Here is a 26,799-nt window from a genome sequence, read left to right as displayed (position 1 = left end):
TTGTTTAATGGTACTTCACATTTCTTCTCTTCATTATTTAGTTCTCTATTGTATTCTCTTTTATGCTTGTTGATCAAATTCCGCTTTAAATTGCTTATATGGTCACCTTTAAAAACGCTTTTACACAGTTGTATTATCAACTTTTGTATAAAAATCACGACAAGTATTATCATAATTGCGACCCATATTCACCATTATAATTAATTGGAAAGTAAAATTAATAATTAAAAAAAATAAATAAAATTTAGAAAAGCACACAATACGTTAGTCATTCCATGTCAGACCGAGCACCTTTTTACAACACCTTTTCCAATTTGCGAGACGTATTTAACAATAAAAATATTTTACTTCCAGGAAAAAAATCGTACGGTCTAACATGGAATGGCTCATGTACAAAACAACACAAACAAGTAATTACACTGCTTTACAAATTGTAATGATCAGATCAGCGACGAACTTTAAAAAATGAGTTTTATTTTCTGAAGGAAAAAATAAGACTTCTTTAAAGACTTTTGTTTATGATAGATAAATAAAACTCTCTTTTCAAGAGTTTCATCCGACCTTTTATTTTACGTTGAAAAATTACTGTTTTACATGAGTTCTTTTTTTAAGTCACAGAATAACGATAAAAAAATAACTTTCGATAGCACTTATAGCCGTTGCGATCCCTGCTTGAACTGCCATCGAATATAAAAATTCGAAAAATTTAATACTTCGTTTCTTTAAAACTTTTGGTGGGCACACGGATATGGACTTTGCATACTGTAGGTAATGAGAACCATAGCAAAAGCCATGGATTCTGCTAAAAATGCATGCAAAATAAATTTAGTTGAAGGTCATAAATTCATTCTATACCAAACTTCTGCCAAACCAGCAAAAACTAAAGCTTCTAGGAACCGAACCAGGATGATTAAGAGACAGGTTTACATGGGAGCTACACTGAAAACAAATGTGTGCTAACATAATTTTTTTTCGTAATATTAAGAAAGCGATTTTGTCCTAATGACAAGTAAATGCTCCTGATGTTTACGATTTTATGCTTGGTTTTAAAAATTAGGTCTTAAATACAAAGTTTTATTCATTTATTCACCTCAATAATAGTATGTTTAATCTTTAAATTTTTGTCCTAATGACAAGTAAATGCTCCTGATGTTTACGATTTTATGCTTGGTTTTAAAAATTAGGTCTTAAATACAAAGTTTTATTCATTTATTCACCTCAATAATAGTATGTTTAATCTTTAAAATATCGTCTTTGACATGAGATGCATATCTTTGAGCTAAATTTGAGGTGCTTTATATTGCAGTATATTAACTTTAAGATAAAGAAATTTAATTAATAGGTATTAAAGGAGATTAAAAGTCAAAAATAGCATTCATATTATTGTAGTAAGGCGTTTTTGCAAATTTATTATTAAGTTTAAAAAACACTAAACAAAAGTAAAATTTTTATTAAATTTTAAGATATTGGCCTTATTTAATTTATTATTTATAGAAATTCGGAGTGCAAACCCGATTTCAATCAAACGAATTTCTATTGCATTCAAGAATGTAAATATGCATATAGGTTTCCATAACTTCTTTATCGAAAAATGTTTCTATGTGGTCCATATTCGAAGATTAATTAAATTCTCCTTGGCCATGTGATGACATTAAAAAATGGGAATAAAATGCATGACCGGACATGAAAACTGTTAGTTGAGGAGAATGCTGCTGCCGAATTATCTGATTTCATGCGAATGTGTATATTTAAATCTGATCTCAAAAAGTAAATCGATGGATCGGTTTATACTGGCCTTTATTTATGGACCCATCTGGACGGCATTCGGTTCAGTGTTATTGGGCACAGTACCCCAAAAGTACCAACTTTCAATCAAATTGCATAAAAGTTTAGACTTCTCGGAGCTTAAGAAGTTGTAAATGTAAATCGATTTGGGGGCGTTATCCAAATCTAACCGACTCACACTGATACGCGCATAATAATAAGGTATGATTTGTGTGACACGATACAGCTGTCTTATCGCTAAGCTGCACATGGTGTCAAAAAATACTTTTATACGAGAGCATGTTCGCTTGGTCGCTTATGATTGAGTTAGGAACTGAAATCGGACAGCAGTCACTGAAATTGGAGAAATCTAATCTCTTGTTTCCTAATGAGATGTTTATAAGAAAATTTGTAATTTACAAAAACAAATCAAAGAGTTCTCTCCGATACAAGTTTTAGCTCAATGATAAGAGACATAGTTTTTATTGCCGAGTCCGAACGTTTTGCCTCATACCAAGGTAAAGGTAAAAACCTAATAAGTGTCGCTAGTAGTACAATTTTTTCTGAAATCCTCGCCAGGATTTGAACCCAGGGCTCATCGTGAAAGGCGGACATGGTAACCTCCCCAATATTTCGAAAGTAATATTAAATAAGTTAAGAAAACAAAAAATAGTTAAAAAAATATAAACATATTCATAAATAGTATAAAAAAATAAATAACTTATGTGTACATAACTCACTTTTCGTATTATTTAGAAATAATTTTTACAACACTTGCATATACAACATAACTTAATACACTAACAAATATTTAATCGTTTACCATTATGCGGATGTTACTTATTCATCGTTACCAATAGCTTCGAACCAAAAATGAATAAAGTACCTATTACGGTCGAAATCAATATAAATCGTTTTGGTTCAAAAATTAGCGAATGAAACTGAAATTATTCACAATAATATATTAATGGAAACTAAATTAAGCGACCATTTTATTAGTTTTTCTGAAAAAAATTTTGTTTCTATTATATTATCGGTGGTAATATAATAGAACCTTATTGCCTTATACCTATTTTCAATAATGCAATATAATTCTTAAGAATAATATGTTGAATGGATGAACCACCTATTACAAGAAAAAAATTGTGCTGCAACTACAAACCAACTTTATTTTAGTTTCGGCAACCGATGTGAACGGACGCAGTACATTTAAGCGATTTAAATACAAGCGATAAATAAAAAATCTTTATTGAAATCATTTTTAAGCATTCTTAGCTTTCAACAGTAACATGTAATACATATAAATAGTCTATGCTTAGTTGAAAACATTAAAAAGCCGATACAAATTTCTTATGAGTGAAACAATTTCCTTTTGCGGTAGAACAAATCAACAGTTCCTTCTGACAATCTACTGTGAATGAAATTTAGTTACAGTTTAGATCGAGAATCCGTGAATGAATTAACTGGAATTAATAACAAAAATAAAATATTTGCATTCCAATTAATTTGCCGTGATAACATCAAATATTCGGGATTGCAAAACATTACATTGACGACATTGACATATTTTACAAGTAGAGAAGAAAAACACTAACGACATGGTGTTACGCGTTTCGTAATGGTTAAAATGTATGTATTTTATTTATGCCTGTATAAATAACAGTAGTTGTTAAGAGGTATAGTTATACACCCTAGTTAAAAAACACAGAACCTACATTGAAAAAAAAATCCACAAAATAAGTGAAACAAGAAATTATGTACGATAAACGCTTCTAACTCCGAACTATCCGGATTATCGACGCTCAACTGTATTTAAATGTAAATTGTTTTTTTTTTCCATTATTCATAACGGGAAACATCCATTTTATTATATTCATTTAACACAAGAAATCCCAAATCAGTCAAAATGAATGGTAAGAGTTTTTTTATTTTATATATTTTTTATTGCATATATTAGGTTTTTTTCGGATTTTGTAGGTATTATTATAATATAAACGTTAAATACAAATTTAATATGCTTTTTCCCATGAACATCAAATTATGCATTTTGACCAGCTATGCAAAATATGTGAAAAAAAGATTTGCTCTTTCTAGTTTTAAGTGACGTCAACAATTGTTTCGTTTTCATTCTAGGTGACAAAATTCAGCTCGGAAATAATAATGGATTTTTAAAATCATAAAAAAAGTTTGTAGGGGATAAGAATAATTAAAATAGTAACTCATCCTTATCATAACATACGCAGCAAGATGTTTATGTAAATAAATACATGACTAAAGAATATATATTGCTGTGTTTAATATTTCTTTAAGTGTCCAGTAAACTGTCCGATCAAATAAGCTCATTCTTCAAAGCAAAATAATACATTTTAAATGTTGAGGTTTAGTAATTTTACCTGGAAATCGCAGCAGCCTTATTTTCAAACCAAGTGGTTTTCTTTTCAGGATATGCATTTCTTTTCCGTAAAAATACAATATCTTTTTATTAAGTAGCAGCATGAGTTTGCCATCTGGAAGATCATGTTACACGGATGTATCAAAGCTAGAGGACAGAGTGGGCCTGGGGGTTTACATTGAGAACCCAGGGACTGAGATCTGTTTTAGACTGACTGACCATAATACCGTCCTTCAGGCGAAGATCCGGCCGTGGTGTGGTGCTAACGCGAGGACGTCGAATCTGAACATCTTTACTGACAGTAAAATTGCCATAAGGGCATCCTCCTTCTCAGAGGATGGTTTGAAAATAAGGCTGCTGCGATTTCTAGGTAAACTTAAACATTTAAAATGTATTATTTTGCTTTGAAAAATGAGCATATTTGATCGGACAGTTTACTGGATACGAAACTTTGTAAACAAATCGTTCATCGAGTTAATGTGTGTAACAGCATCAAGGGGGTGATGCTGTTACACACTCAAACTGCAAACTTCAACTTCAAACTGCAAACAGATCGCATTAGAAACACCTTATTCGTTAGAGTAATTTTCTCATGGTAGTTTTTTAAAGCATGCTATGTTTCTCTGGCTGTTTTGAGGTTACGAATGTGCCCAAGCTGGTCATCCATTACCAGCAGTCCAATTGTTCCTGTGGCCTCGTCGTCTTTGCAGTCCCAATTCTCAAGTTTAGCTTCGTTTTTAACTACACCATTCTCAATTTTTGCCGTTGGACATGATCCCTCAATAACGTGCTTCCACAAAACCCGCTTACATAACAGAAGCTCAAGCTTAAATTTCCAATTTGCGTAATTATCATTGTGGAATTTTGCAATTTTCGGTTTGGCATCCATTATTTTCGCGGTGACTTCTTTTCTTCAAGGTAACTTTAATTTATTCCTTTAAAAACTTGACTTTATTTTTAGTTGGCCATAACCTATAGGAAGATAATGATGGCCGACAGATTTTTTGATTCTTCTCTACACAAGCTTTGCTGAAAACAGAATGGGCGCACGAAATGACATGACACAATAATGACATTGAAAAGAACATCTTTTTTTTTAAAGAACAGAACAACAATACAGCAAAGATGTTACTGTTAGATATATAAAGGGTGATTTTTTTGAGGTTAGGATTTTCATGCATTAGTATTTGACAGATCACGTGGGATTTCAGACATGGTGTCAAAGAGAAAGATGCTCAGTATGCTTTGACATTTCATCATGAATAGACTTACTAACGAGCAACGCTTGCAAATCATTGAATTTTATTACCAAAATCAGTGTTCGGTTCGAAATGTGTTCAAATTTTGACAAATTTTGTTCAGCGATGAGGCTCATTTCTGGTTGAATGGCTACGTAAATAAGCAAAATTGCCGCATTTGGAGTGAAGAGCAACCAGAAGCCGTTCAAGAACTGCCCATGCATCCCGAAAAATGCACTGTTTGGTGTGGTTTGTACGCTGGTGGAATCATTGGACCGTATTTTTTCAAAGATGCTGTTGGACGCAACGTTACGGTGAATGAACACATTTCGAACCGAACACTGATTTTGGTAATAAAATTCAATGATTTGCAAGCGTTGCTCGTTAGTAAGTCTATTCATGATGAAATGTCAAAGCATACTGAGCATCTTTCTCTTTGACACCATGTCTGAAATCCCACGTGATCTGTCAAATACTAATGCATGAAAATCCTAACCTCAAAAAAATCACCCTTTATGTATGTATAGATTAGTATGTGCGCAATGTAAATTGAATGTTAATTGCAGTTCAACACACATTTAGTTTCAGCGACGTATGGCACAGCTGTTTGAATTCATCTATTGCTTGCGGTAAACCACTATTTGTAAGGCCACAAACAACAATGTTATTGCGTCTGCTGCATTTATCAACTTGTTCCTGACGTGTTTGTATAACCTTAATTTCATTTTGCAGTCGTAGATCCAAAATTCGGATGGGGTACCTTGGGGGGCTGCCCCACCCTTAAAGCTACCAAACATATATTAAGACTTATCACGACAATTTGGGACTCAAATGAAAGGTATTTAGGATAAGAAAACGTATCTGATATCCAATTGGCGGACCAAGTGCTACGGGGACCACCCAAGCCCCAAAACACCCCTAAATCGGACATATTTACAGCCCATGGCAATATGGGACTCAAATGAAAGGTATTTGCGAGTAGAATACGAATCTGATATCCAAATTTGGGGGCACGTTTCTGGGGATCCACCCCTTCCCCAAAACACCCCCCAAACAGGACTTATTTACTGACCATGGGAATATGGGGCTTAAATAAAAGGTATTTTAATGCAGAATACGAATCTGATATCCAAATATGGGACCAAGTGTTTGGGGGGCCGGCTCTCACTAAAAACATCCCCCAAAAGGGACAAATTTACGACCATAGTAATATGGGGTTCAAATGAAAGGTTTTTGGGAGTAAAGCACGAATTTGATATCAATATTCGGGAAAAGTGTCTACGGGACCACCCCACCCCCATAACACCACCCAAATAGTAAGTATTTTCTATTAGCCTTTATTCTATGAGGCTCAAATAAGAGGGTTTTTTTATAGTGGAACACGAATCCGATATATATTTTCAAGGCCAACTCACTGAGTGGCCGCCCATCCCCCAAAACACCCCCAAGCCGGTCATGTTTGCCGATTATGGAAATATGGGGCTCAAATTAAAGGTATTTGGGAGTAAGTAGACCACGTATCTGATATCAACATTAGGCACCAACTGTCTAGGGGACGCCCCACCATAACAACCCCTAAATAGAACGTATTTGCTCACCACGACAATATAGGTGTTAGGACCAATACCTCAAACCGGACATATTTGCTCACCACGATATCAACATTAGGCACCAACTGTTTAGGGGACGCTCCACCATAACAACCCCTAAATAGGACGTATTTGCTCACCACGACAATATAGGTGTTAGGACCAATACCTCAAACCGGACATATTTGCTCACAACGACAATATAGGTGTTAGGACCAATACCTCAAACCGGACATATTTGCTGACTTTTGCAAAAAGGAGTTTAAATGAGATTAGAAAACGAATTTGATATCCAATTTTGAGGGTAATGGGAATATGGGGTTCAAATAAATAATATATATATGAGAATACAGCACGTTGCTCATATATTTTCCGGACTTAGTGTTTGGGGGACCACCCCAATCCCCAAAACACCCCTATATCGGGCATATTCACCGACCAATGTGGAGCTTAAATGAAAGGTATTTGGGAGGAGAGCAAGAATTGCTACCCATTTTCGGAACCAATTTTCTGGGGGTTTACCCCTTCCCCAAAACACCCCACAAAGGGTAAAAGTTTTTCGACCATGCCAATATGTGGCTCAAATGAAAGGTATTTGAGATAAGAAAACGAGTTTGATAACCAGTTTTGGGGCCATGTGTTTGGGTACGCCTCATTCTGTAAACTCCTCTTAAGCCAATGGCAATATGGGGTTAACATAAATGGTATTTGAGAGAAGAGCACGATGCTGATGTTTTTCAGGGCCAAGCATCTGGGGGACCACCTCTCCCCCGAAAACACCACTAAATCAGACATCATGAGAATATCGGGCTGAAATTAAGTATTTTAAGAATGTAGAATGTGTAGACCTATAAAAATCATATGGGATTCACATAAAGGCACTTATATTGTTAAACTATTAGTCAAGTAAGCATGATATTACATTAAAAGATCTTGAATTGTCGAAAATAAATATACCAAGGAAAATTTTGTTCCATATATAGTAAAAGAAGCTAGTAATACATATAATACATAAAATACATTAAAGTGATTGACCCCACACATGGCTCGAAAGATGTAGCCAATTAATGTCATCCAAGTATTTAGACAGTGTAAGTGGTTGCAGACGTAATATCCATATCCATGCGATATCGGAGCAGCCAAAATGTCTGCAGTTACGGATAGACTATATGTCTACAGATAATAAAGGGTGATTTTTTTGAGGTTAGGATTTTCATGCATTAGTATTTGACAGATCACGTGGGATTTCAGACATGGTGTCAAAGAGAAAGATGCTCAGTATGCTTTGACATTTCATCATGAATAGACTTACTAACGAGCAACGCTTGCAAATCATTGAATTTTATTACCAAAATCAGTGTTCGGTTCGAAATGTGTTCAAATTTTGACAAGTTTTGTTCAGCGATGAGGCTCATTTCTGGTTGAATGGCTACGTAAATAAGCAAAATTGCCGCATTTGGAGTGAAGAGTAACCAGAAGCCGTTCAAGAACTGCCCATGCATCCCGAAAAATGCACTGTTTGGTGTGGTTTGTACGCTGGTGGAATCATTAGACCGTATTTTTTCAAAGATGCTGTTGGACGCAACGTTACGGTGAATGAACACATTTCGAACCGAACACTGATTTTGGTAATAAAATTCAATGATTTGCAAGCGTTGCTCGTTAGTAAGTCTATTCATGATGAAATGTCAAAGCATACTGAGCATCTTTCTCTTTGACACCATGTCTGAAATCCCACGTGATCTGTCAAATACTAATGCATGAAAATCCTAACCTCAAAAAAATCACCCTTTATTTTTTCGGAATTTTTTTCTTTGCTTGTTTTCCATTTCCATTTTCATCTCCGATCATTGAGCTCGTCTCGAAAGAGAAACAAACAAAAAAAGTAAAATTTAATGATTATGCCCTAGCATGCAAAAAACTTGAAAAAGAAATTTCGGAATATAAAAGAAAATTCTGTACATTTTCGAATGGTGTATAATATATTGTTATAGCTTTAAATTGTAATTTTGAATTAAACGACACTCTTTAATGTAAAATTCCCCACCGTGTGTCGTGCCGCTTCTCCTCTTGGAGGTGAAGTTTTCACATGGCTTTGTGTCTCACAAATTAACTGACGCTGAAAATTAATTATGGTGTTCCCGCCAGGATTCGATTCTAGGCGTTCGAAGTCATATCAGACATGCTTACCTCTGAGCCAGATTGGCAGCATAGCTCTCTTAAATTTGGATTTAGATATTATTATGATGGTGATATTAATTATTCTGATTTTTGTTCTGTTTTTAAATTTTGCAGATATAGTTCTCAATTTTCGAACGACGTTTGTCTCGAGCAAAGGAGAAGTAGTTTTAGATTCAAGATTAATTGCGCTTAATTACTTGAAAGGATGGTTCATTGTGGATTTGCTTGCAGCGCTGCCCTTTGATCATTTATACGCATCGGATTTATATGACGGAGAGGTAAGAAGGAATAAATATTTGTTACCAATTTATATTAGAAAACGGAGTGTTTTTGTTAAGGCGAAATTGTGATATGGTTGAAGGTTAAACGTCTGAACTGATTTTAGTGAAATGATAATGATATCAATTGAAAGATAATTTTTCGCAGATGGGCGGAATATATTTATATGTTATGAATATATTTATATGTTACGAATATGTTTATATGCTATGAATATATTTATATGTTGTATGAAAAGATTGTGCAGATATTTTTCCGTCTCATTCCATTATGGACATACACCTAAGTCGGTGATCGGTTTCTAGGGCGCTCCAAGTACTAACATTTAAACATCGGAAAAATCGAAGTCGGGAATTCCGAGCTACTCACAAATTGTTCCCCATTCTACGCCCCCAAATCGGTGTAAATCTCGTACTGGATTTTTGCAGCCTATGGTCTTTGGTTTATTCTTGTGTCCATAAAAAAACATTTTTGAAATTCAATAGTTATTTAAACGTTTAACAGGTCAATAGCACTAATGACTCCCCCAAAATGAAAAAGTTTCTCTTAAAAACTTATGCCAAAACTGGAACGTAAGTAGACGACATAGAAGTTTCTCTCACTTCTAACAAAGAAGGTAATTTTGAGGCTTTTAATGTAAAGGTCACGAACAGTCTTGGAGTGTATGAAAGAGATTAACGTCTTCTCTGAGGATGACACAAACCAAATCGTTTGGGAGCTCGGTAATACCGAAGTAAGGGGGAATGAAAGAGCATACGATTTAGCAGTGAAGCCCAGAGGATTGCGGTCAATAAACTTTGTTAACCCGAAGCCTATCGGGTCGATGCAGTCCGAGTTAAGAGCGTGGGCGACGAACGCATGTAATACTGTGGAGCAGTGAAACGGTCGATAGGACGGTGAGAGCCCTATGGGGAGATCCCGATCCTGAGAAAGCTCAGTGTAGCTTTCAGTATCATAAATATTCACATAGGACTACGGGCTCAGTTATGCAACATCGGTGCGGCATGTGTGGAAGATGATGAGACGTTGGAGCATTTCCTACGCCTTTGCCCGGCTTTCGCGGCTAACAAACACCGGTACTTAGGTGGCTACACAATACTAGATATGAATCAACTTTGGGGCGTGGTATGGAAAACAATTAAGGATTTTGTAAGTAGCACGGAGTTCCTGACTTTGATTTTCTTTTTCGAGGTTACTTTTCAGTATTTAGAGCGCACAACAAGCCGACTACTATCTTAGGTGTATGTCCATAGTGGCATGGGTTGGATTAATATTCACACCCTCTTATCAACCTAATGTTACCTAACCTAACCTTAACCTTTAATCAGAACGCATAATTTGGTAAAAGCATTACATGAATCGATTTGATGAACTTCGGAAGAGCATTTCCACACAACATTTTGCGTCTTATAAATCTAAGATAAAATCAACTACCAAATTAGTATGTGAGACAGTGAATTCTAAACGATTTTAAGCATTGAATTGATCCATTGTTGACATTGGTTCGAATGGATTTGAAATACGAAACAATTGAAATTTTGTGGATTTTCAACAAATTCTTTTGTTCAAAAATAGCAGAGTGCCAATTAAATGACAATTTTCCCAAAATTTTGAAATTTTAATTTTTTCTTTTTCACCTGGATTCACCTGGAGTTGAGTACCTTACCACTGTCCTCAACCTGTCATTGAACACACATGGATTTCGGAGACTGCACAGCACAACAACAGCTTTGCATGCCATCACCACACACATTTGCCGTGGCTTCAATCAACCTAGGCCATGTGATAGGACGGTCCTCCTGGCACTGGACCTATCAAAGTCAGCCATGCCAATTTTTTGAGGACATCGCCAACACGTCCCTCCAGCCAGGCCTGAAACGATGGGTCGCGAATTATCTGTGTGGTCGCCAGTCATTTGTGGAATTTAGGGAAAAGAAGTCGAAACACCGTAGAGTGAAACAGGGAGTTCCCCAAGGTGGGGTGATATCTCCGGCTCTGTTTAACCTCTACCTATCCTCCATTCCACCCCCTCCAGACGGCATAGAGATCGTATCATATGCGGACGATTGTACGATCATGGCTTCAGGCCCCCTACCCATTGATGACATCTGCGATAGGTTGAACGTCTACCTCAACGAGCTTGCCTCATATTTCGCTGCAAGAAATCTGAAGATATCTTCAGCCACACTGTTCACTACAAATACGCGTGAGGTGAATACTGAGCTGACTGTGATGGTCGATGGAGAAATGATTCCGACCATCAGGTGTCCCAAAATACTTGGCGTCACATTTGACAGCTCTTACACATTCTCCCCACATGCCACAGCAATCTGCAATAAAGTCAAAAGTAGAAACAAGGTCCTCAAGTCACTCGCTGGCAGCACTTGGGGTGCAGACAAAGAAACCTTGTTGACCACGTACAAAGCAATTGGCCGGTCTGTGGTAAGTTATGCAGCGCCAGTGTGGTCTCGTCAATTTTGTGACACGCAGTGGAATAATAATCAGATCTGTCAGAATGCCGGCCTCCGAACTGCGACGGGCTGTCTCCTCAGTTCTCATGTGGACCACCTCCATCAGGAGACAAAGATCCTACCAGTGCGAAGACATAACTACATGCTGTCTAAGCAATACCTTTTGGGCTGTTATCGCATAAACCATCCAAATCATATTCTTATGGATAGGTACCCACCGCCCAGAAGCCTTAAGGTAGATCTACACGATCTAGAGCGTGAGGTTCAGCGCTACAAGAGAGAACCTCTAGATCAAGCGGCATATCAAGCGGGTCTGAACAACATTCATGCAGAGACGGTAGCAGACGCGGTAATTGGCTACCGGGTCCTTGGAGAACGACCGCCACCCATTGCACCCGAAAAAAATCGACCTCCCCCGGCAAACCAGAGTGGTTCTGGCTCAATTACGTTCCGGTAGATGCAGCCGCCTCAATTCCCACAAAGCTAGGATTGATGCCGACGTGCAAGATGTGTGTCCCGATTGTAACCAGGGACCGCACGATACACGTCACCTGTTTAACTGCCCGGCCAGACCCACTCGACTCAGACCCAGATCCCTGTGGACGCACCCCATCCTAGTCGCGGAGTTCCTGGGTCTTGACACTCAACAGAATCAAGCAGACGAAAGATAGAACACAATAAACTGCTACAACAACAACAACAATCGGCAGGTAACGTTAGATTATGCCTTGATAAAGCTATCCGGCTTAGCTAAGACTCCACGCGAAATAGGGTGATAATCGGGACGTTTTTAAGGTTCGAACTATTTTCATTCTGGTGGGTATGTAAAGTTTGGCTCTTATTAAGTTGATTTTACTTTTTGTCCAAAAACTATGCGTTCTATTGTTTGAAAAAGGACTGCCAAATTAATTTGGCGTGGTTATTACTGTGCAGAAATACTTATTGAGTTATTTCATCATAATGAAGATGGCGTCGGTATGCTTGAGGACGCGTGCAAGACTACCAAAAATAAGACCATGAGATCAAACCTCCGCCGCGGCGGCGAAAATATTATTTTTTAGCGTAAAGTAGAGAGAGTGATTGAGGAAAACGTCGCAGTAGACGAACGACAACAGCAGCACGAGTTGAACAACAAATATAAACTAACCACCAACCACACACACCGAAGCTGTGCAGCAAACCAAGCACATGTGTGGCGTGGTTGGTTGGTTAATAATGGTTTTTTGTTTTGTTTACGATTAATATTGTAGTTGCTGTTGCTATATGTTGGCTTGCAGAGTGCCTTCCAACAACAAATTTTTCGTTGAGTTTAAAATATTATTGCAGGAAAATTAACAAATTTTGTCGACAAAAGTTGTTGGTTGTCAACATTATTTGTATCTGTGTAAGGTTCAGCTTAATAGTTTTATGTTTGTAGAAGCTGAATGTTGGCACACATGTATTTTTTATCCATTAAGCGTTTATGTTCTACATGGGCTGTATAGGACTATATCGTTTCATTGCCCCCGTATAGATTGAACTCCGGATTTGAAATCTCCAGCTCCTTCAGCTCGGCTTATTTATAGCCTATTTGTGGATGTCGAACAATAATCCAGACGAGCAAACAACAATCGCTCGAAATCGAATCTTTTCGGTTTGTGTATGTCGAATTGAATTTTTCGCCTGCACATACGTAAGTCAATGTTGTCTTTTTCACATGCTTACGATTTTGTGTTTGCGATAGAGGTATTTTTTTTTTTGATTTCTCGTAACCCCTTCCAATTTGCATGTACGATTGTGCAGCTATGTTGTAATTTTCTTTATTTCAATCACATAAACAAGTTCAAAACATTTGTGACATAACAAATGTGTTTAATAAAAAACAAATGGAATCATTTAGATTGGCGGTTGAGGAGAAGCCCAACATTCTACAACTACCTTAAAGCACCCAGGCACCGGATAACGATTACCCCCACACAGAGTGGAACTTTGAACTCCAAATTGTGTAGTGCTCATCGTTGTCACGAGAAGCCTAGCTGCAAGCTACCGGGCGCGTCGACAGGTTGCGGATTGTGAAGTGCACCATACGCGGTAGCTGCAACTACAGTATCGAGTGAAGAGTCTCAGTGAGAAGCACCGGCTCTTGCATAAATGCTGATGAAGTGATGCTCGATATGACAAGAAGAGTTTTTGGCGCCTTTAAACAATCAACAATCCTTCGGCTATCCCGGAACGAGCTTGCTCATCTATGGATGTTACGCTGGCGACAACAACAAAGGAACAATTTTTTCTTTTGGAGCTCGTAGAACCTCTAATTTGTGTACAAATTTGCAGACAACCTTTTTTGGACCCTTATTTTCATCATAGAATCCGTGGTGGACATCTAAGGATCTTAAATGTTAATATATGTATACTTTTTTTTTTGCTTTCATTTTTGCTAAAAAATTCTCGCTCGAAAGCAAATTATCTGGTTTTGACATTTGCTTCGGATTGTTGACAACTATTACGATATACATGAACCCATATTTGTATGGAAATGCTTACGTTTTTGGTCGGCTTGTAGTTCGATAAATTCTTGGTTTTTTTTTTGTTTTTGTTTGCAGGCCGAACGAACGTTTGCGTTCGACGTCGACAAATAGGCTATTAACGTCCGTTTTTTTGAAATTCGGCAAAATTTTCTCTAATATACTCATACCAGTCCATACTTTGTTATAACTACCATAAAGTTCTATCTCAAGATTAATAATCTTAAGCATATGAAATGCGTATATATCAAATGTGGTCTATATTGCTCCAAATTTTGGTGTAGGTCCGATACCATCGTAACCTCAATTTTCGGTATTTTTGCTCTGAAACCCACATTTTTTCCCATTTGTCTAAATCGAATCAACCAATTCTTTTTAGTAGCTTCCACATAAAGATACATTTCACAAAATGTAGAATAGATAGACTGTTAAAAATAAGCTATAAACTAAAGTTGACTTTTGCCATTTAAATTAAAGTTGAAAAGTCGAATTTGCGACCCAACTTAGGATCCCTAGATCCTACATAGTCAATCACTTACCGCATCTATAATGCATAAGTGAGTAAGTAGTAGTCCTATGTGTCCTGTTATGATACTACACTGATCGCCTTTTCATTTCCTTTCAATAATAGACACGCCTTTTCACGATCCAGACCGTTTCGCTGTTCCACAGTGCTAGATGTAGGCTTGCTTGATGGTCAGAGATATGCCGACTTTCGGTGGCTATCCCGACTATTGGAAATTCCCGACTTTTGCAGCCAATACAAATATTGAACGAATTGGAAGTATAAATGCGAGGCACTTTCTCTTGAACAATACGTTATGGAGCTTTGGTTGGGTTGAAAAGAGAGTGCGGATATTAATCCGTACCATCGCACTTTGCCACAGTTCGAAAAGAGAGTTGGAATCAACCCATATATCGTGGAATTAAGCCAAAGGCTTTTGCTTAAATCTAAGACAATCTAGACATGTCCGTCCGTCTGTCTGTTAAAATCACGCTACAGTCTTAAAAAAAAGATATTGAGCTTTTTTTGTTGTCCATAAGCTGGTTAAGTTCGAAGATGGGCTATAACGGATTTTATCTTCATATAGCCCCCATATAGACCGATCCGCCGATTTGGGGTCTTTGGTCCGTAAAAGCCACATTTATTATCCGATTTTGCTGAAATTTGGCGCAAGATTTTGAATTAGGCCCTTCGACATCCTTCTTAAATTTGGCTCAGATCGGTTCTGATTTGGATATAGCTGCCATATAGACCGATCCGCCGATTTAGGGTCTTAGGCCCATCCAATCCACATTTATTATCCGATTTTGCTGAAATTTGGGAGAGTGAGTTGTGTGAGGCCCTTCGACATCCTTCTACAATTTGGCTCAGATCAGTCCAGATTTGGATATAGCTGCCATATAGACCGATCTGCCGATTTACGGTCTTAAGCCCATAAAATCCACATTTATTATCCGATTTCGCTGAAATTTGGGGCAGTGAGTTGTGTTAGGCCTTTCGACATCTTTCTTTAATTTGGCCTAGATCGGTTCAGATTTGGATATAGCTGCCATATAGACCGATCTCTCGATTTAAGGTCTTGCGCCCATAAAAGGCACAGTTATTGTCTAAATTCGCCAAAATTTGGGACAGTGAGTTGTGTTAGGCCCTTCGACGTCCTTCTTCAATTTGGCTCAGATCGGGCTAGATTTGGATATAGCTGCCATATAGACCGATCTGCCGATTTACGGTCTTAGGCCCATAAAATCCACATTTATTATCCGATTTTGCTGAAATTCGGGGCAGAGAGTTGTGTTAGGCCTTTCGACATCTTTCCTTAATTTGGCCTAGATCGGTTCAGATGTGGATATTAGTCCCATATAGACCGATATCTCGATTTGAGATTTTGGGTCCATAAAAGGCGCATTTAATGTCCGATGTCGCCAAAATTTGGGACAGTGACTTGTGTTACGGCCTTCGATATCCGTTTTCAATTTGGTCCAGATCGGTCTAGTTTTGAATATAGCTGCCATATAGGCCGATCTCTCGATTTAAGGTATTGGGCCCATAATAGGCCCATTCATTGTCCGATGTCGCCGAAATTTAGGACAGTGAGTTATGTTAGAGCCTTCGACATCCTTCTTTAATTTGGCCCAGATCGCTCCAGATTTGAATATAGCTGCAATATAGACTGATCTCTCGATTTAAGGTTTTGGGCCCATAAAAGGCGCATTTATTGTCCGATGTCGACGAAATTTGGGACAGTGACTTTTGTTAGGTTCTTCGACATTTTTATTTTTAGATATAGCTACTAAAATGACCAATATTTCGTTACACACAATTGAACAATGACTTGTAGCTATTAGTATTTGGTCCAAATCGGAACATATTTAATATAGCTGCCATGGGGCATAAGGTATGAATTTTCTCCGGATTTTGACGAAAGGTGGTTTACATATATACCCGAGGTGTTGGGTATCCAAAGTTCGGCCCGGCCGAACTTACCGCCTTTTTACTTGTTTGTCGTAATATATTTGATGTACTCCAACTGTAAACAAAGGACAGATAAAAAGTTCTGTTTATAATAATGGGAGTATGCTCCTCTAAAAACAAAATGTATTTTTTTTTTTGTTTTGTAAGATTACTAGCTGACCCGGGCCCGCTCCGCTGCGCCTTCTTTTACTTTATATGGAACAAAAGTTTCTTTGGAATATTTATTTTCGACAATTAAAGAGCTTTTAGTGAAATGCCATGCTACGAATATAGTATATCGGTTGACAAATTTTTTAACAATATAAGTACCTTTATCTGAATCCCTTTATATGACCTTTACGAATTTAAGTTTGGATGTAAGGTGTACTCCATTCTTAAAATACTTCGTTTCAGCCCGATATTCTCATGATGTCTGAATTAGTGGTGTTTTCGGACACTTGGCCCTGAAAAATATCAACATCATGCTCTTCTTTCAAAAAGCATTTATTTAAACCCCATATTGCCATTGGTTTAGGGAAGTTTACACGATGAGGCGTCCCCCAAATATATGGCCAAAAATAGGTTATCAAATTCATTTTCTAATATTAAATACCACATATTAGCATGGTCGAAAAATTTTTACCCTTTGCGGGGTGTTTTGGGGAAGGGGTGATGCCCTAAATACATGGTCCTAAATTTGGATATACCATGCTACGAATATAAATTTGGATATAAAATTCGTATTCTACTCCCAAATACCTTTATTTGAGCACCATCTTGCGATGGTCACTAAAAAATGCTGCTTGTGGGGTATTTTGGGAAAGTGGTAGACCCCCAGAAAATTGGTCCCGAAAATGGGTATCAATTCTTGCTCTACCCCCCAATACCTTTCATTTAAGCTCCACATTGACATGGTCGGTAAATATGCCCGATTAAGGGGTGTTTTGGGGATTGGGGTGGTCCCCCGAACACTAAGCCCGGAAAATATATCAGCAACGTGCTCTATTCTCATATATTTATATATCATTTATTTGAACCGCATATTGACATTGCCCTCACAATCGGATATCAAATTCATTTTCTAATCTCATTTAAACTCCTTATTGCAAAAGTCAGCAAATATGTCCGGTTTGGGGTATTGGCCCTAAAAACTATAAACATTTAGTTCCACTCTCTTATGGGGGTTGTTATGGTGGTGCGACGTCCTCTAGACAGTTGGTCCCTAATGTTGATATCAGATACGTGGTCTACTCCCAAATACCTTTCATTTGAGTCCCATATTGCCATGGTCGGTAAATATGCCCGTTTTAGGGGTGTTTTGGGGGTTGGGGTGTTCCCCCTAGCACTTGGTTCGACAATTGGATATCAGATACGTTTTCTTATCCTAAATACCTTTCATTTGAGTCCCATATTGTCGTGATTGGTCCAAATATATATTTGATAGGTTTTAGGGTGAGGCGGCCCATCCGAAATTTGGATACCAAATTTTTATTTTTAGGTTACTATATGAGAGCACACAAAATTTCGCTTAAATCGCACCACCCATCTCCGAGATCTGGCGTTTCTGAAAATTACGGTAAGGGGGAAGGTCCGCCCCCCCTTCAGATATCAAAAAATGTAGTACCCTATTTTCACCACGCGATCATTATCCACCGTCTGTGAAAATTCCAGGAAAATCGGTTCAGCCGTTTCTGAGTCTATAAGGAACACACAAACATACAAACAAACAAACCTACAAACAAACACAAATTAATTTTTATATATAAGATTTTACATAAGATTAATTATAAGTCAGTTCTCTAAATGATGACAATAAATTATTTAAATAAAGCTAAAATAATTTAAAATATTCATTGAATAAATTTGTTTCCTAAAAATTAACTTTTAAAAATAATAGGAGTATTGATACATTATCCAATAGATTAAGAGCAAATGGCAAAAAGTTAAAATTTTATTAATAAAAACTTAAATTCTTTCTTCGCCTATTAACAAATTTTTTCAATTTGAATTTTCGTTTTAAAAAATTGCAATTTTTCCCTTATTTTTTGTTTTTCGGCCAAATTCCCAAAAAATTAAAACTCGAATAACCCCGAAACCGCGGACTTTTTTGTAGGGATTTTTTAACACTATCCAAAAAAATTTGGAAATCGGATCACAAATGAAGATTTGGTAGTACCAACAAATTTCCGAATTAACTAGGGACGTACCTTAGGAGCCTGCCAAAAGGCACCTGGCCAACCTAGGCCCTTGAAATGGCACACGATCTCGCTAACACCGGCTTTTGCGGCTAAAATTCAAAGAGATATCTCTGCCCGTTCTAACACGGCATATATTTACCATTTTTTTTTTTTTCAATTTTCGCCCACAGTGCAACGTATCAGTACTTTTAACCCCCCATGTTTGACCGTTTGTTTTGTAAATTGTGATGAAAATTATGTATTGGGCAGACTGGCAGACATCTGTCTAGATCCTGTTCCATCAAATAATACAGCTTTTCATTCAATCGGCCAATCGAAATGTCCTTTAGCGAACTTAGGCGTGTGTGTAGCTGTATACTTCTTGGTCACCAATGGTACTATTCTTAGAGTTTTTACTAATAAATTAATTTGCAGCAATTGTTTGCGAATAGTGGGACCAATTATAGTCAGATTTAGTTTGCCATATCACATAATCGACGGTTACCAATAGTTGATGTTATACGTTTGGGTCTGCGTGTTTCGGATTTGTATACCCTCCACCATAGGATGGGGGTATACTTGTTTGCAACTTCTCGAAATATACGTCTAAGAGCCAATAAAGTATATATATTCTTGATCGTCATAAAACTTTACGTCGATCTAGCCATGTCCGTCTGTCTATCGAAGGAGTAAAGCTAGCCGCTTGAAATTTTGCCTAATTACTTCTTATTAGTGTAGGTCGTTTGGGATTGTAAATGGGCTATATCGGTCTATGTTTTGATATATCTGCCATATAAGCCGATCTTGGATCTTGACTTCTTGAGCCACTAGATGGCACAATTCTTATCCTATTTGGCTGAAATTTTGAATGAGGTATTTTGTTATGACTTCTAACAAATATGGTTTATATCGATCCATAATCTGGTATAGCTGCCATATAAACCGATCTGGGATCTTGACTTCTTGAGACTCCAGAGGGCGTAATTATTATCCGATCTGGCTGAAATTTTGTACAAAGGCTTCTCCCATGACCTTGAATATGATTGTCAAATATGATCCGAATCTGTCTATAGCCTGATACAGCTCCCATATCAACCGATCTCTCAGTTTTACTTCTTGAGCCGCTAAAGGTCGCAATTCGTACTCGAATTGGCTGAAATATTAAATCAATTATTTTCTTTTATTCTTTGTTTGCCTAAAAGGAGATATCGGGTAAAGAACTCGTCAAATGCGATCTATGGTGGAGGCCATATAAGAGTCGGACCGGCCGAACTTAACACGCTTTTACTTGTTTTTTTTTTTATAAATTGAGACATTTGCAATCTTTTGAGCAAAGCATCCACTATTTGTATAATTTATCTATATATTTTTCATGGTAATTTTTTTAGTTTCTAAGTCCCACCATAACAGAAATTATTGTTAAAAATTTAATGATTACAATTGAAACAGTTTTATTACCACTATTCACTTCATTTATTTAATTTTATAACATGTCATTCTTACTCCTTTTTTATGAGCAAGGTTGTGGGTATATCATAATCAATCTTATATCTTATTTTGCATTATAATTTACTCCCTATGGGTCTGGTGAAAGCCAGAGGACTGCCGTCAATAAACTTGGTTAACTCGAAGCCTTTCGGGTCGACGCAGTCCGAGTTAAGGGCGTGGGCTGTGGACCAGCGAACAAGTCGGTGGGACGGCGAAAATCCAATGGAGTGATCCGGATCGTGAGAAGACGAGGCTATTACTGAAAGGAAGTATGAAGGAGGTCGGTATAGCTATTGGTGTCATGACGGGACACATAGGACTGCGAGCTCACTTATGCAAAATGGGTGTGGCAAGTGATAGCATGTGTAGGTCATGCGGGGAAGGTGATAAGACGTATGAGCATTTTCTATGTCATTACCCGGCTTTTGCGGCTAAAAGAACCAACCACCCTCCGCACCCTCTTTTTCAACCTTACCTAACCTACTGTGGGTGTACCATAATCTAGTTTATATCTGATTTACAAAATAATTTACTATGCTACTTGTTTAAACTATACTTTGGTTTCTGGAAAACCACCGTCTAGTTCACATTGACTTTTTAGTTTTATCTACTTGTCATTTTTCATATTTTTTGCCTGTTACGGCAAGATCATTAAATTGTACAATTCTTGTTTGTTTCTCTTTCGAGACGAGCTCAATGATCGGAGATGCAAATGGAGAAGGAAAGCCAAAGATAGCAACACACACCAACCACTATGGGACGCGTTTCGTCTTTGGTTAGAAGACTTTTCAACCTTGTTAGGTGTGATGGCTTCAAGGGCCGTGCGTTGGTATGTTGTATTTGAATTGTATTAATTGCGAAAACGAATCTATGATACAATTAGCACATTAACCAAGCTCGACAACCCTGCTTATTAGCTGTACTTTTTCCAATGCATTTATTTTTGTGTAATGGCAGACATTCTGTCTGTGGTAGACACTTCTTCCGTACCACACATGATTTTGATCATCTGTTGGAAGTTGTATTGATGGCTTTGGACACTAAGAGAACGGCAATAGCTCACGCCGTTGCTCCGTGCGCCCAAAATCGAATCCTGGCCGGGCTCTGCCGAACCTTTCATTATTCAAGTTTTTTGCCTGTTAGTGGGAGATCATTAAATTTTACAATTCTTGTTAGTTTCTTTTTCTTTCTTTCTTTGTTTATTGGAAGTCTACCATCTAGTTAACATTGTATTTTTAGTTTAATGAACACATTTGAAAATATTCATTCAAGGCGTATTTATAAGTTGGCCGCATCGGCGAATCGCTACAACAAAGTTTCTTTTTTGGGACATTGATATGTCAAAATCTGTAAACAGAGCGAAGAAAATTCGATTCGCCTTGACATTGAAAGAAAAACAAATTAAAAAATGTTGCCTTTAATCTTCCACGGTAGACCAGGGTAGTTCTGGCTCAATTTCAATCGGGTTGGGATTGCTTCCAACTTCATAGACGTGTTTTGCGATTATTACCAGGGACCAGACACCCCTATGGCAAGTGCATGGCTCTCTGTTGTACATGAGGATTCCTCCTGAATTGAGTTCATACGATGTTGATAGGTGGATAATTAGCGTTCCACTAGCAAAGGGCTCAAAAGGAATATTGTGGCTTGAGGTCAATCAACACGAGGACGGTTTTTGTACCCCATTGCAATGTCAGGACTTTGACGTCGCGTTGGACACCTGGCGGACTTACGCATTATAGACGGTTGAGCACCTGTTGTGGCATTGCCTGCAATTACGGGGGTATGTGCAGGACTATGGCTAAACGAACAAATGTTTTCCTGTTTAACTTATCCTTTCGCCATTTTTGGCTACAATACGGGCGTGAAATGGCAGATTTGTGGGAACTTCTCCACTTCTTCTTCATTCTTATGTCTGGTATTGTACTATTGTAAATATTGTCTGTTTCTTCAGTGTTTTTTAATCTTTTTCGAAGGCAAAACAACGAACCATGTACCCTGAGTGAAGCTGATAGCGATTTAGGTTGTGAGCCGTGTACCATTATATAACCTAAGTTTAAGAACCATAGCAGCAGCAAACACAAATATCAATTTATAAAATATTTATTTTGAATTATATATTTTTTAAGGCGGATTCAAAAATGAATTGACTTATGAAGTTCCATCAGCTGTGCTGATGCGGCCACCTTGTTGTTTTCTTTCCTTATTCAGATTTGGTAGAGAGAAAATATTTGGTCATTTTAAAAATAAATATGTATGTTATAAAAAATTAAAGCTTTTTGGTTTTTTCATTGGTAACCCAATGAATTTCTGGAATTTCTTTAGATGCCACAAAGTATCACACGCTGGTGGGATCTATTGAGAGCCACATTTTAAATGCTGTAAGCCATATCATCAAGAATCCTCCTACGAAAGGTTTGTACAAAGCTTTGAAGGACGCTTTGCTTTTTGAATTTCAAGACTATGAGGAAAAGCGCTTGCAAGATCTGATGGAAAATTAATTTTTCAATTCAATTTCAATTCAATGTTCTTTATTTCATATAACGTTACAAAAATTATTTCAATATGCAGTATAATAATACTATATTAATAAAGAATGTCACAGCGTGGTTTATGTATAAACCGTCTGCTGGAAGAATGAGTATAATAGTTTTGATTAATAATTAAATTCCTCTATTAAAGTTTTTCTGTAAGCAATCGCTTTCTTCAAATAATTGCATAAAGTAAGCCAGCAAAAATCTTCACACCCGTTCAGTATATATATTAAGTCATTTCGCTCCAATGATGATTGGTTGAAATATTTTATTCGTATCCCGTTTAGTACTGGGCATCTGCATATAAAGTGATCTAAAGACTCAACTTCCCTTGAATTACACAATGAGCATCGTTGGTCGACATCCGGCCCATATTTATTTCCATTTAGTGGGAAAAGGTCACCTCTTGCTTTCATTATAAGTGAAATTTGTTCCAAGGTAAATTTTTCATTGCAGTAGTAAACCCCTATATTAAAATCAAGGTATTTGTATCCACGCCGTTCGCTTTCTTGAGCTTTTTGGATATGTGAGTTATAGGCATTTTCTGTAATTTTGTAAAGGAGTTCTTGACTTACACCATGCCAACATGTCTGGTCAAGCATAATGTTTCTATTATCAATGTTATAGGATGAAAGTTGGACTCTATAATCTTTAAACCAGGCTAGGTTTTTTTCGGATAGTTTTAATGCAAGGATGTGTGGAAGTCTGTAATCTTCAAGCTTAAACAGCAACTTTGATAAATATGATAAATGTAAAGAATACGTGTGTATGTATCCGGGTTCGTATCCGGTTTCCAAAGCTACTATATAATTCGGTGTACATTCCGGTAGTCTCAATACACGTTTGATAAAATAACGATAAAGTTTGTCCACATCCTCAAAGTATGAGTTTCCCCAGACTTCGGCTCCATAACTATGAATGCAGCGGCAAACCGAAAGGAACATTTTCCATTTTGCTTTCAAAGATACGGCGGGTTTTGAAATAAAATTTTTCCATGCTGAGTTAATCGACACTTTAGCCGCTACTTCTTTTTGAGATAAGTGCTTTGAAAATGAAAGTTTCGGGGTCAACGTTAAACCAAGGTATTTATATTCGTTTACAACTCGTATTATCTCATCATTGTACAACCATTTTTCGCTTGCGGCAAGGCGCCCTCCATTCCTGAACACCATAATCTCCGATTTGACTTGGTTTACTTCCATACCCCATTTTTTACAGTACATTTCCAGCCTTTTTATCATTCTTTGCAGAGTGTTTGGATCATCAGCCAATATAACAATGTCGTCCGCGTACATTAGGACGCGCAAATTTATATCGTCCACAAAAAGGCCTCCTTCGAGATAATCGTGTAGATCATTTAGGTATATTGAGAAGAGCATAGGCGATAGTAAACACCCTTGTTTTACTCCAGTAGTAGTGTTGAAGTAGTCCGATAATCCTGTACCGGTCCACACAGCTGACTTAGTTTCGATATAAATATTTTCTATAAACTTCACTATTTTCGAAGAAAGTCCAATCTCATGTAGTTTGAATATCAGAAGCTGCCTCGGCACTCTATCAAAGGCGGCTTTAAAGTCGACGAAAAATGCGTAGACTTTTCTGTTCTCACTTAACTTTATGTTAATTATTGCCATCAAATTAAATATATTGTCTATGGTGGAATAGCCTCTTCTAAAGCCCGCCTGGTACTCATTTAATACTTTGTGTTTGTTTACCCATTCAGTGATTCTATTGTTCATCATTCCTATCATCAGCTTCCCAACACAGTTCATGAATGTGATACCTCTATAGTTTCTTACATCATTGATATTTCCTTTCTTGTGAATTGGAAATATGACACCGGAGCGAAATGTTTTAAAGTCGTCGTAGCCATTTAGAATTTTGGTAAAAGCATTGCATAGTGCAACTAAGAACTCCTCTGGTGCGTGTACAGAAAACTCGTACGGGACTCGGTCCTCTCCGGGTGCCTTATTTGATTTGAGGGTATTCAATAAGAACTTGATTTCTTGAAGAGTGAAATCTCTATCTAAGTCTCTATCAAAAACAAAATAGGGGGCGTAGGATATGTCGACGATATTGGATTTTGGGTTTAAAAGGGACTCAAAATAATCTTTTAAGGCTAGCGCCGGAATACTACAACTGCAATCATTGTCTCTTTGTCTTATTTCTTTGGCTAATCTCCACCAAGATTTACTGTCGGTCACCATGTCAATTCTGAGCTCAATTTTCTGGTTATATTCAAGTTTTTTCCGCCTGCACAACTTTTCATAACATTTCTTCTGCTGGATGTACTCAGTTCTGTTGACTATATTTCCAGTTTTTCTGTATAAACCAAGTTTTTTCATGGTCTTGACTCTGCTTTTTAAGCACTCCTGGTCGAACCAACTTTCTTTGAAACGCCCATTTTTTCTGGTTGACTGTTTCGGGTATGAATCGTTGATAGCTTTGATAAACATTTCCATATCTGGATTTGCGGGTAAATTTTTTGTTTCACGAATTAGAGCATTTTGATAGACAATTTTATTTGCCTCCCTCCATATTAATTTCGGCAAGAGTTTACTTTTTTGCTTTCCCCGTACTGAAGTACGAGGTATCTTTATTGTTAGCACAATTGGGAAATGGTCGGACCAAATTTTATCTTCAACTTCAAATTTATACACGTAGGGCATAATATCCAAAGATACGACAGCCAAATCGATTACTGAACTACCGTTTCTATTTGCAAAAGTAAACTTTCCATCTTCATCTCCTGAGGTTCTGCCATTCAAAACTACTAACCCATTTCCATTGCAGAATTCGATGAATTTTTCCCATTTGCACTGCTCGTTTTGTCTTCAGACTTTCGAGTATATCTTTCCGCAATTTCCTCGGGCAAGTCTTGTTCCTCGCCTATCCGGATATTATGGTCACCGATAACAATTTTAAGGCTATCGTTACTCGCTATAGTAGCTTTCAATCCATTAAAATCTGCTTCCCAGTTTACGCCTCTCAGATACACAGGTATTATCTCGAACATTGTTGCATTTAATTCACACCGAATCACATCCTGGTTTTCCCATTGTAGTAGTGAATGTTTAAAACCTACTTCTTCCAAATCGTTTCTCACACCATATAACTGACCACCTATACCTCTCCCTCTTAGATAGTTTCTGGATGCGGCTTTCCAATAGATTTTGAAATTTTTAAATTTTTTCGTATAGTTTTCTTGATTTTTCAATTCGACATGTGTTTCGGAAAGTATAAAAATATGAAAGTTTTCTATATATTCGTAAAAACTCTGATGAAGATTTTTGCTAGCTAACCCATGGACATTGTATGCTACAATTTTTAATATAAAATCATCTTTCACCTCGGTATTTTTATTCTTAATATTTATATTATTACTAGTATTATTATTGTTGTTGGAAAAAGTGTTTGCTTTTAGTAGTTTTTTGAAGATAAAATTTCGACAAAGTGTTCATAACTTAAATCTATATTTTCAATACTGTTACCAAAGATGCTTTGCAAAATTTTCATACCATTGTTTTGGCCACTCATTAGTTCATTTTTATTGTTCCAATAAAAGCTTCTTCCATCCAGTACCAACTGCTCTCCTCTGACTCCAATCCTTTTTTCTCCGTTGTGCTTCTGCAATTCTTTTTTTAGAAGCAACATAATCTTCTTTCTCTGCAGCCTAACACCACTCAAATCGCGTTCAATAAATATGGATGTACCAGCTAACATTTTA

The 26,799-nt window shown here is 37.2% G+C and overlaps 1 protein-coding gene across 3 annotated transcripts in view; it reads left to right on the top strand.

Annotated features, from left to right (window-relative positions):
• The window catches only part of LOC106083362 (potassium voltage-gated channel subfamily H member 8), a 419,128-nt gene that overhangs the window by 182,202 nt on the left and 210,127 nt on the right, over positions 1 to 26,799 (top strand). For all 3 annotated transcript variants that reach the window (XM_059370085.1, XM_059370088.1, XM_059370086.1), the window contains one exon: positions 9,279 to 9,442. In XM_059370085.1, coding sequence (XP_059226068.1) covers positions 9,279 to 9,442 — 164 coding nt within the window. The remainder of the gene's footprint in view (positions 1 to 9,278; positions 9,443 to 26,799) is intronic.

The sequence above is a fragment of the Stomoxys calcitrans genome, chromosome 5 (genome assembly GCF_963082655.1).
Source record: "Stomoxys calcitrans chromosome 5, idStoCalc2.1, whole genome shotgun sequence".
Classification (NCBI taxonomy): Eukaryota; Metazoa; Arthropoda; class Insecta; order Diptera; family Muscidae; genus Stomoxys; species Stomoxys calcitrans.
The sequence above is the reverse complement of the archived record's forward strand: the minus strand, read 5'-3'. Positions and strand labels throughout refer to the sequence as shown.